Source organism: Carassius gibelio, chromosome A7 (assembly GCF_023724105.1).
Source record: "Carassius gibelio isolate Cgi1373 ecotype wild population from Czech Republic chromosome A7, carGib1.2-hapl.c, whole genome shotgun sequence".
Classification (NCBI taxonomy): Eukaryota; Metazoa; Chordata; class Actinopteri; order Cypriniformes; family Cyprinidae; genus Carassius; species Carassius gibelio.
In genome coordinates this window covers 42,032,628-42,046,042 of record NC_068377.1, presented here as the reverse complement: position 1 = coordinate 42,046,042, position 13,415 = coordinate 42,032,628, and the positions used below count along the sequence as shown (strand labels likewise).

The 13,415-nt window shown below is 38.6% G+C and overlaps 1 protein-coding gene across 1 annotated transcript in view; it reads right to left on the bottom strand.

The window, feature by feature from the left end:
• Nucleotides 1–2,235: 2,235 nt before the first annotated feature.
• The window catches only part of LOC128017484 (mitogen-activated protein kinase kinase kinase 11), a 26,884-nt gene continuing 15,704 nt past the window's right edge, over nucleotides 2,236–13,415 (bottom strand). The window contains exons 5-10 of the mRNA XM_052602896.1: nucleotides 12,907–13,150; nucleotides 11,327–11,434; nucleotides 10,161–10,311; nucleotides 9,974–10,074; nucleotides 8,812–9,327; nucleotides 2,236–6,707 (exon numbers count right to left, since the gene is read on the bottom strand). Coding sequence (XP_052458856.1) covers nucleotides 6,106–6,707; nucleotides 8,812–9,327; nucleotides 9,974–10,074; nucleotides 10,161–10,311; nucleotides 11,327–11,434; nucleotides 12,907–13,150 — 1,722 coding nt within the window. The 3' untranslated portion in view covers nucleotides 2,236–6,105. The remainder of the gene's footprint in view (nucleotides 6,708–8,811; nucleotides 9,328–9,973; nucleotides 10,075–10,160; nucleotides 10,312–11,326; nucleotides 11,435–12,906; nucleotides 13,151–13,415) is intronic.

Sequence of the window (13,415 nt, the reverse complement as noted above, 5' to 3'; positions counted from 1 at the left end):
AATATTTTAGTTGTTCTAGTATTTAATTAATTTATTTAATTTAGATCAGAAAACAATGAAACTGTTATAACGTGCTCCACTTGTGGGGCATGTTGTCACATTTCACTTTCACTCTTTTGGGGTAAAAATTAAAAGCATTCACTACTGTATATAAATGAAACAAGAAACTTATTTGTATTACACTTGTAAGATTATTAGAGGAAATCAAGTAGTACTCTGAAAGTGCATTCAGACAAAGTCCTGCTCTCCTCGTCCTACTACTGAGAAAGATTTGATGATTTCTTGGAAAATCTGAGACTTCAGTATGTTACACACATAATCCTTTTAAAATTATACAGTATATAAAAAAAAGAAGAAGAAGAAGAAAGAAAGAAAGAAAGAAAGAAAGAAAGAAAGAAAGAAAGAAAGGTTTAGCTGAATAAATCCCCAAAAAAGAGGAGCTCTAATGCATCAAATCCTGAAGTCACTGAAAGGACTGTAATGTAATCTCACCTGCTTCATTTAACTATATGCACTTATTTACATATTTTAGTTACATACTTGTGCAAAAACTGGTACACAATACATGATGTCTTTTAGTTTGAGGTGTTTGCATTGCATAAATGCATCACTCCCTCCCTTTCCAGTGTTTTCCTTCATGCAGTGCCTGACGCAGTACATACTGGACAGTAAGTAGTGCACTAGCCAGTGCTGATGAGTGAGTGAGTGAGTGTCTGACAGAAGTGTCCCTGCGCTCGTCTCATGAGTGATGAAACACAGACCAAACATCACAGATCACTACTGAGTGCCCTTCACTACAGACATCTTCAACACTACACTGCAAATCAGATCAAAACAACAAGTGTTCAATTATAGTCATGATTAAACATATTTAAAGGGGTCATATGACGCAACTGAGTGTGATGAGTGTGACAAGCTCTTGGTGCATGAAGAAGATCTGTGAAGTTGCAAAGACCCAAATCCAAAGAGGTATTCTTTATCAAAGTTAAGACTTGTCCACACCCTCCTAAAACGCTTTGTTTAAACGCTGATTGTAAAGCGAAATGTGATTGGCTAAAGCGAGAACAACGCGATATGATTGGTCAGTGAGGCGTGGCTGTTGGCTCAAGCAGATGGTGGGTGGAGTCACACATTTGTGAATTGTCAGAAATCACCCCCATATGCTGCTTATGAGGGGACAGACATGTCTGAAAGATCAAGTGCACTCACTCAATCCCACAATTCAGAGGATGAGTTAGCGTTCAGTCAAGAGGGATCTGCTCATATTCACATACTCAGAACTCATCCAAACCAAATATAGAAATTTCTAAAAGAAATGTGCATTTTAAAAGAAAACAAAATCATATCTTTATAGAAAAACTAGTTTTTTTGACCATTTCCAGATTTCTTTCAAGGATCTGTTATATTTGTATGATTGAAGCGATCTCATGTAATACAGGAGTATTTCACGGTTAGAACCTGTACACCACCGAGGGTTAAACATCAGACCACTGCTTCAGCATCTGAAACACACCACAGTCACAGATCAGATCAGATCAGAGAAGAGAAGAGTCAGGAGACAGCGCCACCTGCAGGACACACACACACACACACACACACACACACACACACACACACACACACACACACACACTCAACACCTGATCACTACAGCAAACATGAGTAGAAACATCACGTGTTCACACACACGATCACAACAAACAAATCCTGCATCTACCAGCGTTCTTCATTCCACTTTAAACTATATCTCACCAGAACAGGTCAGAGTTCTGTTACATTACTGATGAACCGAATGAGTTACCAGCGTTATACATTTATCACCAGTAAATCAAGAGTGTTCAGTCTCACACATATCAACTAATTACTGCCCATTAAACAGCAGTGTATTACACTAACGAGAACCACAACCACAAACATCAATCAGTACTGAAATAAGAGAACTGAACTGACATTTCTCATTTATGTTTAGTTTAAATTAATATACTAAAATCAGTTAAATACAAATTATATACATCAATAAAAACAATACATAATAAATGTATTCATTAAAAACTGAAATACAAATATCTAATTTAGCATCTCAATGGAACTAAAATAACCCTAGCTATATTTATTCAAGCTCATACTGAATTATTAACAGTATATGGTGATATATAAACACTGTAAAACAACACTGAATATCATTGTTTCCCTCGCTCAGAACATGTGAAGCACAAACACAAACACAGACACAGGTTTAGAGTCGTGTTAAACTTTATTTGGTCTGGCTCCTTTTTACAGTCTTTTTCTCTTTTTTATTATTTTTTTTAATTTAAAAGTTCCACAGGTTAAAACCCATTACAATTAGCAAAATAAACATTCACCCTTTAACACAGAAACACCAGACTCATGATCGAGCTCACACACACACACACACACACAGGAGTAATGGAGTGATTAGGCCCAGCCCATTGAGAATAACACACACTCTCTCTCACACACACACACACACACACACACTTACACACACGCACACGACAGATGTTATACAGGCTTCTCCAGAACTCAATATATCTCAATAAGCTTCAGTTAAAGCACGAATCCTCCTCAGTGAGAAAGCTTGCCCTCACACAGATCGGTAGTGAAGGGAACGTCCATGAGCCTGAGACGAGTGTTTGGTCGATGAGCGTAAGAGAAGAATTCAGAGGAAAAACTGTGCAGATAATTCTGTTCAATCTGTGACACTGACCCTCTGCAGCACCCATAACTCCAGTGAAGAACCTAATAAACCCTAAAGATATGTCTGAATATAAAATATAATAAAGCATCCTAATGTGGACTGAGTCTCTGACCCTTCAAATCTCTTGAATCCAGTGTGTTAAAGGCCTCGCTAATAAATATCTATGCTTGCGATGAGCTTCATTCACTCGCAGCGGATGATGATGATGATGACAGAACATGACATCATCATCCTCTTCATCAGTGATGAGCAGAACCCGTCAGCAGTGTTTGTGAAGTCAGATCTCCAGCAGGAGCACCTGGTCTCTGTGGAAGCTGGTTTTCACCAACATTAAAACATGAACAGGACAACTGCAACTTTACACCTCACAGTTGTGACTCATTGTGAATTTATCTCTCACAATTGAAAGATAAAAACTTGCAATTTCAAGTTTATTTCATGCAATTCAGACTTTTCTCAGAATTTTAACTTTTAATCTCACTTTTTTCTATATATTTAAAGTTTACATCTCATAATTCAGACTTTTTATCCCAATTGTGAATTTATCTCTCTCAATTTCAAGTTCTAAACGTGAGTTCTTGGTTTATTCTTTCTATGAGGAGAATCTCACAAATCTATGGAAACTATGTTTCCACTACAGAGATATAATAAATAAATAAATACATAACAAAAGCTAATTGCAACTTTTTATCTCATAATTTTGAATTCATATCTCATAATTTTTACGTATACATCTCACAATTCTGACATTTTTCCCACCTCAATATCTCCCAATTCCAGACCTTATTTATTTGTTGTATTTGTAATTCTGTGTTATTCAAATTGAGCAACTTTGATCTGAATTCTGAGTTGAAATCTCGCAATTTCATGGAAGCATGTTTCAGCTACAGAACAAAAAAGGCAATTCTAAGTTTTTATCTCACAATTCTGACTTATAAATAAATAAAAATCTTAAAAAATACAAAGTAAAATAATCGCGAGACATGAACTCAAGAACTCTAAAATTGCAAGATATAGATTCGCAACTGTGAGAAAAACAGTCAGAATTGTGAGATAAAGACTTGTAATTACTTAAAAAAAGCTAGCTTCCACCACAGTATAGTGGTGTAGTTGCAATTTTTACTTTTTTATCTGACAATTCTACGTTTATATCTCTCAGATGAGCCTTAAAGGGATAGTTCACAGAAGAATGATTTACTCACCCTCAAGCCATCATTCGTGTATGTGACTTTCATATGAAGCCAGTCAAAGTTATATTAAAAAATGATTAAAAACAGTCCAAAAGAAGTCCAATAAAGTGCATCCATCCATCATAAAAAGTGCCTCACACGGATCAATGCATCTGAGTAAGAAACATATCCATATTTAAATCTTTATAAAGCGTAATCCCTAGCCTCGGCAACTGTTGTTCGCGTGTTCATTCCTGCAGATCATGCTGTGTGAGGCACTTTTTATGATGGATGGATGGATGCGCTTTATTGGACTTCTTTTGGACTATTGAGAAATAACACCCGTTCACTGTCATTATAAAGCTAGGAAGAGCCAGGACCATTGTTAATATAACTCCGATTGGATTTGTCTGAAAAAAGAAAGTCATATAGACCTAGGATACCTTGACTGTGCCTAAATAATGGGGTACATATATAAATAATGAACTATCCCTTTAAACTCAAGCATAAACTCAGAATTGTGAGACATTAATTGTGAGATTGTTATTTTTCTGCTTGTACTGATGAGAAACCGCTGGCGATCTGATGGGAATGAAGGAGAAGAATGACCGTTTGGAAGATCAAACTGGACGGGAACCAGGTTAACACATATTCACACTATTCTAGCTGAGGTTACGGTGCTGATAACTGATGGTTTGAAAAGGTAATTACACCAGATTGGCTCTACGACATTCACAGACTGATCAGTATTTTATGTTCCACTGCTGTATGTAGTTATTATTGCATCAAGAATCTGAAAAAATACACAAAATATCTAAAAACGAGACACTTGAAATAATCTGACATTTGTAAATATGCTCTGCTCTACAAGCGCACAGTGATGGAGCCAAACACCAAAGGAGGCCATTGTTCCTCCCGGAGGACTTCGATTGTTAGGAAACCCTTGAGAGAGGAGAATGTGACCAGCAGGGGGAGCTAGAGCACACCCGAGTCATGAGATCTCCAATGGATCTACAGTGAAAGAACAGCAGGAGACATCAATCAACATGTGTTGAACTGCAGAACATCCTCTCATTACCACAGTTTAGACCGTTCTAGATCAGAGGACTAGAACTGTTCTAGATCAGAGGACTAGTCATAGATTATCAATTAACACTGCTCCTAATCGCTTTATCTGTCTTGTTTTCCAGTACAAATATCTAAGCATTCTTAAAGACACATTTACTCGAGAAAAAAGACTTGAAGATATTAAATCATGTTTTCCAATAAAAACAATCAACATGAATTTAATTTGCAGCTTAAGCAAGAACGAAATTTGGAGTAAGAAATATAATCTTGTTTTCCTTTTGAAGGAAGTTCAGTTTTCTTGCCCTATGAACAGATTTCTTTCTTGTTTTAAGCATTAATTCATTTCATTTTAAGCATTTTCATTGGAAAACAAGACTTTTCAGTTTGCATCTTCAGTAAATGTATTTAGATTAAATATTTAGATATAATGTACTTGGAAATCCACCTAAAATTCTGTCAGAAGCACCAACACTGACAAGCATCATCTCAACGCATTGTCAAAATGTTTTAGCCATTAACAAATCTGATTGAAGTTTGAGAGATATAAATGGATTTCTTCCCAATGCATCTGACTCCAAGACTATTCAAATATTACTGGAAAACCAGACAAAACTACTGATGATGAGGTTTATGTTTAGGTCTCCGTATTGCTTAACGCTCTTCAGTCCAACATTTGGCGAGCCAACACAATGGTCTCTAAAAAAGGACTTTGTGATTTCATCATTTCAGGCTGATCTCCCACAATCTCTGACTCAACAGGTTTAATTTAAGAAACGTAGCCCACTTCTCCTGCCCAAACACCACCAGCGAGGTCAGCAGAACATTTCTCCACTCATTCAGGGATGTGTGCCGTGAATTATGGAAGGCACAATAACGCAACTTTTGTCGCCTACAGAGACCAATGTAGACTGAAACAAGGAATCATTCTGAAATCATCTGACAGTGACTGCATCACTTCTGAGACCAAATAAAGCAATGCAACGAGTGCAGATCAACTTAAGCGCAACTAGAGGCCATCAAGACCCTGAGACAGTGCTGGAAGACAGCAAGACCAACCAATCAAGAGAGGAAGACACTGAATGACCCATCGACACACCACCAGGACTGGGTCAACACTGGGTCAGATCTCCTTGGTTTGCGGGACAGTGTTCAGAAGCGGTCGTCTCTGAGCGGCTCTGGGGATCTGAACGGACTGAGGCCGAGGCTCCGGTGAGGATGGACCCTCTCTTTGGGGCCGTCGAGGGGCCGGCTGACACCCATCCAGCTCAGGTCTAAGAGCGGAGAGTCGGCCGGGTTCAGCGGCGCCACCCGCAGGGACAGATTGGGACTGCCATTGGTGGAGCAGGGCGCCGAGCGTGAGGTGGGGAACGGGGCGGAGAAGGGGTCAAAGGTCGAGGCGTGGTCCGAGTTCATGGAAGGGTCGACCCTCAGATTAAAGGGGTCACAGTCCGGGGAAGGGAAGGGGTCACAGTTTGTGAAGGGGTTTGTGGGCGAGGGCTGGTAGGCCAGTCGAGGGCTCGTGGGGCTGCTGATGACCCTCTTGGCGGCCGCTCTGTCCGTCACGCCGGCCGAAACGAAGCTCCACGGGTCGATGCGGGGTCGGTTAGGGGACGGACGCGGCCGAGGGATGATGTTGACCTCCAGACGCCGGGTTTTTGGGCTCCACAAGCGAGGGTCAGGATACAGGGCGAACGGCAGCAGAGACTTGTCCTCGGCCTCAAACGTGTCCTGACACAGCGGGAGATCCAAGACTAGCAGAGAAGACAGAAGAGAAGTAGTTATGGGGCGTGAGTAAACAATATCTAGAACTGAAGTTCAAGGCTTAATTAATGGCTCTGAATAGCTGTACAGTGTTAAATGCAATGCTGTTGTGCATACCTTGAAGATTAATTGAACTCTAGGGCTGCAAAAACTAATCAATAAAATCAATAATTATCGATAATGCAGATTATCGACAGTGATTCTCATGATTGATTATTCGGGTCTGCCCACAGTGCACACAACTGCAGCTAGTCATCAAGTTACAGCACTGAATAACCATTTCTGTGAACAAAATGCATCTACAAATACTGGAGGAAACCGAATGAGCTCCTGCAGGAAAGGTACGTGATCCAAGCTGCCCAAAACATGATAAACCTTTATTTCAAGCTCCAAGCTGATGCATTAGTGTAATGGCAGGCACTTTGGCAGATATGTGTGTGCATCCTCTGGACAAACAACTTTTAGTTAATGGTCATATCCTTATCTCTAAATGTCACAAATTCACACAAGCCTTTAAATTTTCGCATAAAGTCCTGTCCTGACAGTCTGCGTTAAGTTGAAGTCTTACATTAAACAGACGAAACACAGAGAGGCGAGGGAGACAATATTCAGCACAGAAACATTCGCTGTGCTGAAATATCTGTTGTTTAACATTTATTTTTAGGTTTAAAAGTCAACATGCAGTGCGAATAATTTATGAGCGGAGGAACTGTGAAGAGACAGCAGCGTGTGACTGACTGAATATAAATATCAGACGCTTTTACAGGACAAAGAAATGACAGTAACAGTAGTAAGCTACTCTCAATGCTAGAATATAATTATTGCTGTTATCTGTGAAAGAATGTTATCTGGCAGAACCAAACTCAAGTTTCAGTTCGTTATTTGTACAAAAATTACAATAACATTTTCAGAATATTTTTTTTTTAACAGATACCTGAAACAAGTGTGTTGTCTCATGACAGGTGGTCTAATAAAGCTTTAAGCACAGTATGTTTTCATAGCATCAGTTGGCACATGTGTTTTAAGGACATTGGGCAGAATGTGGAACGGTGTGTTTTTGGCAGTAAAATTAATATAAAGAACATCTGGGTTTAATCCGATTAATCAGAAAAAACAATCAGCAACTAATCGATTATCAAAATAATCATTAGTTGCAGCCCTAATGAACGCATTCCATAATTGATTACTTTACTGAAATAAAATTAATAAACAACTACTTGATGTACTAAAATTACTACAAATAAAACAGAAATAAACAATTATAAAAATAATTATATATAAAAACAAAAACTGATAGAAAATGACAAAAACACACAATTACTAGAGTGAAAATATTAAAATAAAAACTAATTCAATTAATTAATTTGATAACTGAAAACTAGAATAGTATCTCAATGATGCTAAATAACACTGGTTATTAGTAACTATACAATTATTAAAGCGCACATCAACACACACCTATTATTTTAATTAATAACTTTAAACTTCACATTTCAATGGTTTAATGTCAGTTTTTCTTAATATATTGTCATACTGGTGCATTAATTAGTATTTTTAAATGTACATTTATGCATTTGGCAGATAGTTTTATCCAAAGCTGCATTCAAGGTTTACATTTTGACCAGTAAATGCCTGTCCTGGAAACCGTGACATTGCCGTTGCGAAAACGAAATGAAATGGAAAACTGATTTTTGTACTGTTATTTAATATTTGCAATAAACATTTTTGAACGTCTTTCTGTTTAGACCATCAGATGATGATATACTGTCAAAATGTGCCAATATCAGTCTACAATATCATGTAAATTGGCCACTATATAATTTCTTCAGTGTAAATACATCTAAACGTTGCTTAAGATGCAGCTTCTGTGCCACTTCTGCATCGACAAAATCCATTTTAACACTACAGATTTAATCTGTTTGATAATAGCCTTTAGTGTTTTATTATTCTGAATCAAATGAACTGATTAAATGTAGGAATTTCACATTAAAATTCGAATACTAATTCTAAATTATGCCAGATACTGGCCGATATATCGGTTGGCCACTGAAGTGCAGATTGCTCTGGAGCATCTGTGCTGTATAAAGCCCTTACTGAGCTGTGATGAGTTGAGTCCGTAGCTGGACCTCCTCCTGCGCTCTCCGCTCTGCTGGGGCACCTCGGCGTCTCCGTTAGCGTGTGCGCTCCAGTGGGGGGCAGTCCTGCGCCCCGGCCGCTCTCTGTCCCGTGGGTTGGGCGGTGGAGGCGTGAGCGGCAGGGGCTTGATCTCGGGCGGCTTCAGTGAGTCCAGAAAGCCTCGAGGCAGTGAGTCTGTGCTGAAGGTGATCAGATCCCCCACCACCTCTGGACCTGGAGAGCGGTCAGGCTCCGGCTCCGGCTCCGGCTCCGGCTCCAGCTCCAGCGTGGACAGCTGTGTCCGTGAGGAGACCCGCGGTGGCGGTGTGGGCGGGAGCTGCGGCTCCAGACAGTGACCCAGAGCCACAGACGCCAGCAGGGCGGCGCTGCTGAGCAGAGCGCGGTGTGTGCTCTTCCCCAGACTGACCGGCCCGGACTGATCCGGTTTGGGAGAACTGCACGGAGACAAGCCACCTTCCTCACTCTCTGAGCCCTCTGACAGACACACATAGATATATGAGTCAGAAATACACATGTGATATGATACAGATTCTAAAATAAGTCACATTTATATTTTGTCAGTTACTAATTTATTTTCAAAAGCTACATCAGCATCAAGGGCTATTTTCGTGGCAAACAGGAGTAAACAATAACTGCACTTCCACTGTCAGACCAACAGTGAGCGTGCTAGTGCATTTACTGAAGGAGTTCTGGATCTGCACGTCATTCATACAGCTACTTCTAAACTCTGTCTGCGAGCTCTCTCTGTTGCTCTGGCTGAACAGATAAGAGTATAGCGAGAGAGCAGACAAACATAAGAGAGTTTATCAATTTACTATAGCTTCTACTCCTAATGGAGTGGTTTTGTGCATGCCAGTTATCACATCAATTGACAGAACTAAGTTGAATTAAAGGTTAAAATATTGCTTTTTTCCTCTTTCAGTCACTTGTATGAAAGCATCTGCTGAATTCATAATATATATATATATATATATATATATATACACACTTGTGAGTTAATATGCATTTATATGTGTGTGTGAGAGTGTGTGTTTGAGTGACTGAGTGTGTTTTTTAGTAAGTTTGTGTGTTTGAGTGAGTAATGAGTGAGTGTGTGTGTGTTTTTGAGTGAGTGTGTTACCATTGTGGCTGGGCTCAGGTGTGATGGGTATGTACTCCTCAAAATCAGCTCTCGAATCCTCGTTACTGTCCACCTCCAGGAGTTTGGCTCTCATTGACAGACTGACACACACACACACACACACACTTCAGATTCAATGGTTTCACACACACAAGTGCGCTGATATACACCCGTCCCAGTCCCATACCTGTTCTCCTGTGTGCTCAGACGGAGGATCTTTGGACTCTTGGGGCTTTTGGGGCTCAGATGAGGAGTGAATTTCCTCTCTCCATTGGTCTGCTTGAGAGGAAGAGACTCCAGCGGCCAAACCGAGCTCCACTTACTCTCACTGGGACCCACTGAGACACACACAGACAACATCTGAGACACAACACACTCATGATGATGAAACTTTAATCTACACCGGTCTAAACTGGAGGAGAGACTAAACCAGATCATTATGATCAAATAATCGTAATCTACACAGCTTCATTGATTATTATTAGAGGAATTGAGTTTGTGCTTTCACTCCAGATACTGTGATGATTTCAGAACTCAAAATCTTCTCTGATCCAGACACACTTTTAAAAACTTACAATAGGATTAAATATTATAATAATAAATAAACCTTCAACACCAGAAGAATAACATAAGATAAATAGAATCTAAAACTAGGATAAAAACTAGGATAAAACTTTTATTTTATTTAAGTTCATTTATAGCTAACAATAACTTTTTAAAAGTTGCATAAGTAATGATGAGATCTGGTAAAGTTCATAAAAAAATGTTTTTTAATCTAATTAATTACATGATGTGTCAGTAATCAATCGTATTACCTGCACATCTATTCTCTTAGAGAAACTACGCACAACAGATCATTTAATACATTTAATTCTGTTTTTTTATATACAGCTTTTACTCTGTTTCATTTTTTGTTTTAGTTTATTTAGTTGTACTTTAAGTTAAGCAAAATAAAAATGGTAAATGTTGGGAGTAATATATATATAGTTTTGTGGTGATAATCGAGTTACACGTAGAAGAAACAGTGAATCCGTGAAGGCAAACTTATTAAATCTTCAAAAACTGAAACTAAAGCTTTCCACCTGGTCTGTCACCTGATTCTTCATTGCAATCCCATATATACCCTTATAAACCCTGAAATACTAATACTAATAATACATTTTGTCAACAGTGTCACCATATGTAATCATTCTAAAGTCACTTCCATGCACTTTATGTTCTATGTTCTTTACGTCTTCCTCTTAATTTGGTCTCGGTTTACTATGTTTCAGTTGTATCTGAAAGTTGATGTTGTGTTTTGTAATGCACATATGGAAGAGTAAGCGAAGGAGGGAGATATCTGGACAGACTCACGCTGTATCGCTCGGAAGCGCGGACCGATGGACGGCGAGCCCATATCCGGAGAATTACGCCTCTTCTCCAAACACGGAGACGCCTGGACCGTGATCTTATGGATAAAATCTATAGGGCAAAAAAATAAACAATATGTACAATCAGATCAAGACAACACTAGACAAGAAAACACCTTCAACACACTACAGACAAAAACACTGAGACTGTGCTTCCATAAAACGTCTTCTTTCAGAGTAGTGGATGCAACTTTAATTGTTTGATTTTATGGCACTTTATCTATTTGCGTCTGTAGATTTCAGTTCAAATCCATATCTTTAAAAGTTTTATCTCCACTTCAGCAGCACTTAGACACACCAAAACTTAGATATTTATTCCTCTCTATATTCTGACAGTTTTTACAGAGGGGATTTATCATATTTCATTTGCCTGGTTTTATTTTACACTATTTGCATCTATAGATTTCAATACATACATATATTTAAAGCTGGTTTTCTCAAAATGAGTTTTATCTCCACTTCAGCAGCACTTACACACACCAAAACTTAGAGATTTATCCCTCTCTATATTCTGACAGGTTTTACCGAGGGGATTTTTCATATTTCATTCACCTGGTTTTATTTTACACTTTATTTGCATCTATAGATTTCAATTATAATACATATAGTTAAAGCCGGTTTTCTCAAAATGAGTTTTATCTCCACTTTAGCAGCACTTACACACACCAAAACTTAGAGATTTATCCCTCTCTATATTCTGAAGGATTTTACTGAGGGTTTTATTGATATTTCATTCACATGAGTTTTTATAGCATTTTATTCCTAAAAAATGTGTTAAAAATGTGTTTGTCGTTTGACATTATTTTCTGATTTATGCAGTGATAAAAAGAGAAATCCAGAATCCTCTCTATAAAAACCTCTAACTCTAATGTGTCAACAAAATCAAATAAAAATTATGAGCCTGGCTTTAGATTTATCTTCTGGACATTTCTGCAAATTAGGGCATATTTAATGATGCAATTCATCAAATTTAAACAGAAGATTTCAAAAATATAAAACAACTGTGATGAATAACAACAGTATAATTATGTTGATATCTCTTAATTCATTTCAACCCTTTCTCTTTCAGCATATCACTTTAACAGTGAAACCCTGGTTGAGTAAAATACAGGTAATTATTACTAATGATGTGAAGAAATGTTTGTGTGTTCTATGTTCTGTTACATGTTAACTCCTTTCCATTCTAGAGTCATAACAGCTAATTACCGAACCACTGCAGCTCATTAACGTCTGTAATAAAGTGCACATGATAATTAGAGAGGATCGTCAGCTTTATATAACGACCTCAAATACACTGACCATAACAGATTATGTGGTTATTACTGAAGGAGCAACCCAAACCATAATATCTGCACGGCAACCGCATAACAACCACTACAAACACCCTAGCAACGGGATGGCAACACTTAATCTACTAAACATAATCCAGAAAGTTTTATCTAGCGCACAGTGATCCACTAAAGGCTAGCAGAGCCCTCTTCTCAAGAAAGTGTGTGTGTGTGTGAAGTGAAGCCTCCTCCTCACCCTGTGGCATGCTGATCTTCTCTCCGTTCTTCCCCTTCAGCTTGTGTTTCTTGAAGGTTCCCTTGCGCTTCTTGACGTTGGGTTTCTGGTTCTGGTTGAGGTGCATGATGAGCAGTGATAGCTCACGCTCGAACACGTCCTGCTCCCACTGCGCTAACTGCTGCTCGCGCTGACGGAGGAACTCCTCATGAGACTTCTGCTCCAGCGCCGCACGCTTCAGCTCCTCCTCACGACACCGCAGCTCCTGCACACACACACACACACACACAAATATATATGTGTATATATATTTACAAAATTATAGAATATCAATTACATTGAAGACCCCTCTCCCCCCCATCTAGACTGGGATATTTCTAAGATTTATTTAATTGATCTACATAACTATTGATACATTTAAATAATTATATTATAAATTAAATTCAGATGAGTTAGGGACTAAATGTTATTTAGGGGTTAAATTCATGACATTTCCACTTGTCTGTGTTTATGTGAAAGTTTTTTTAATT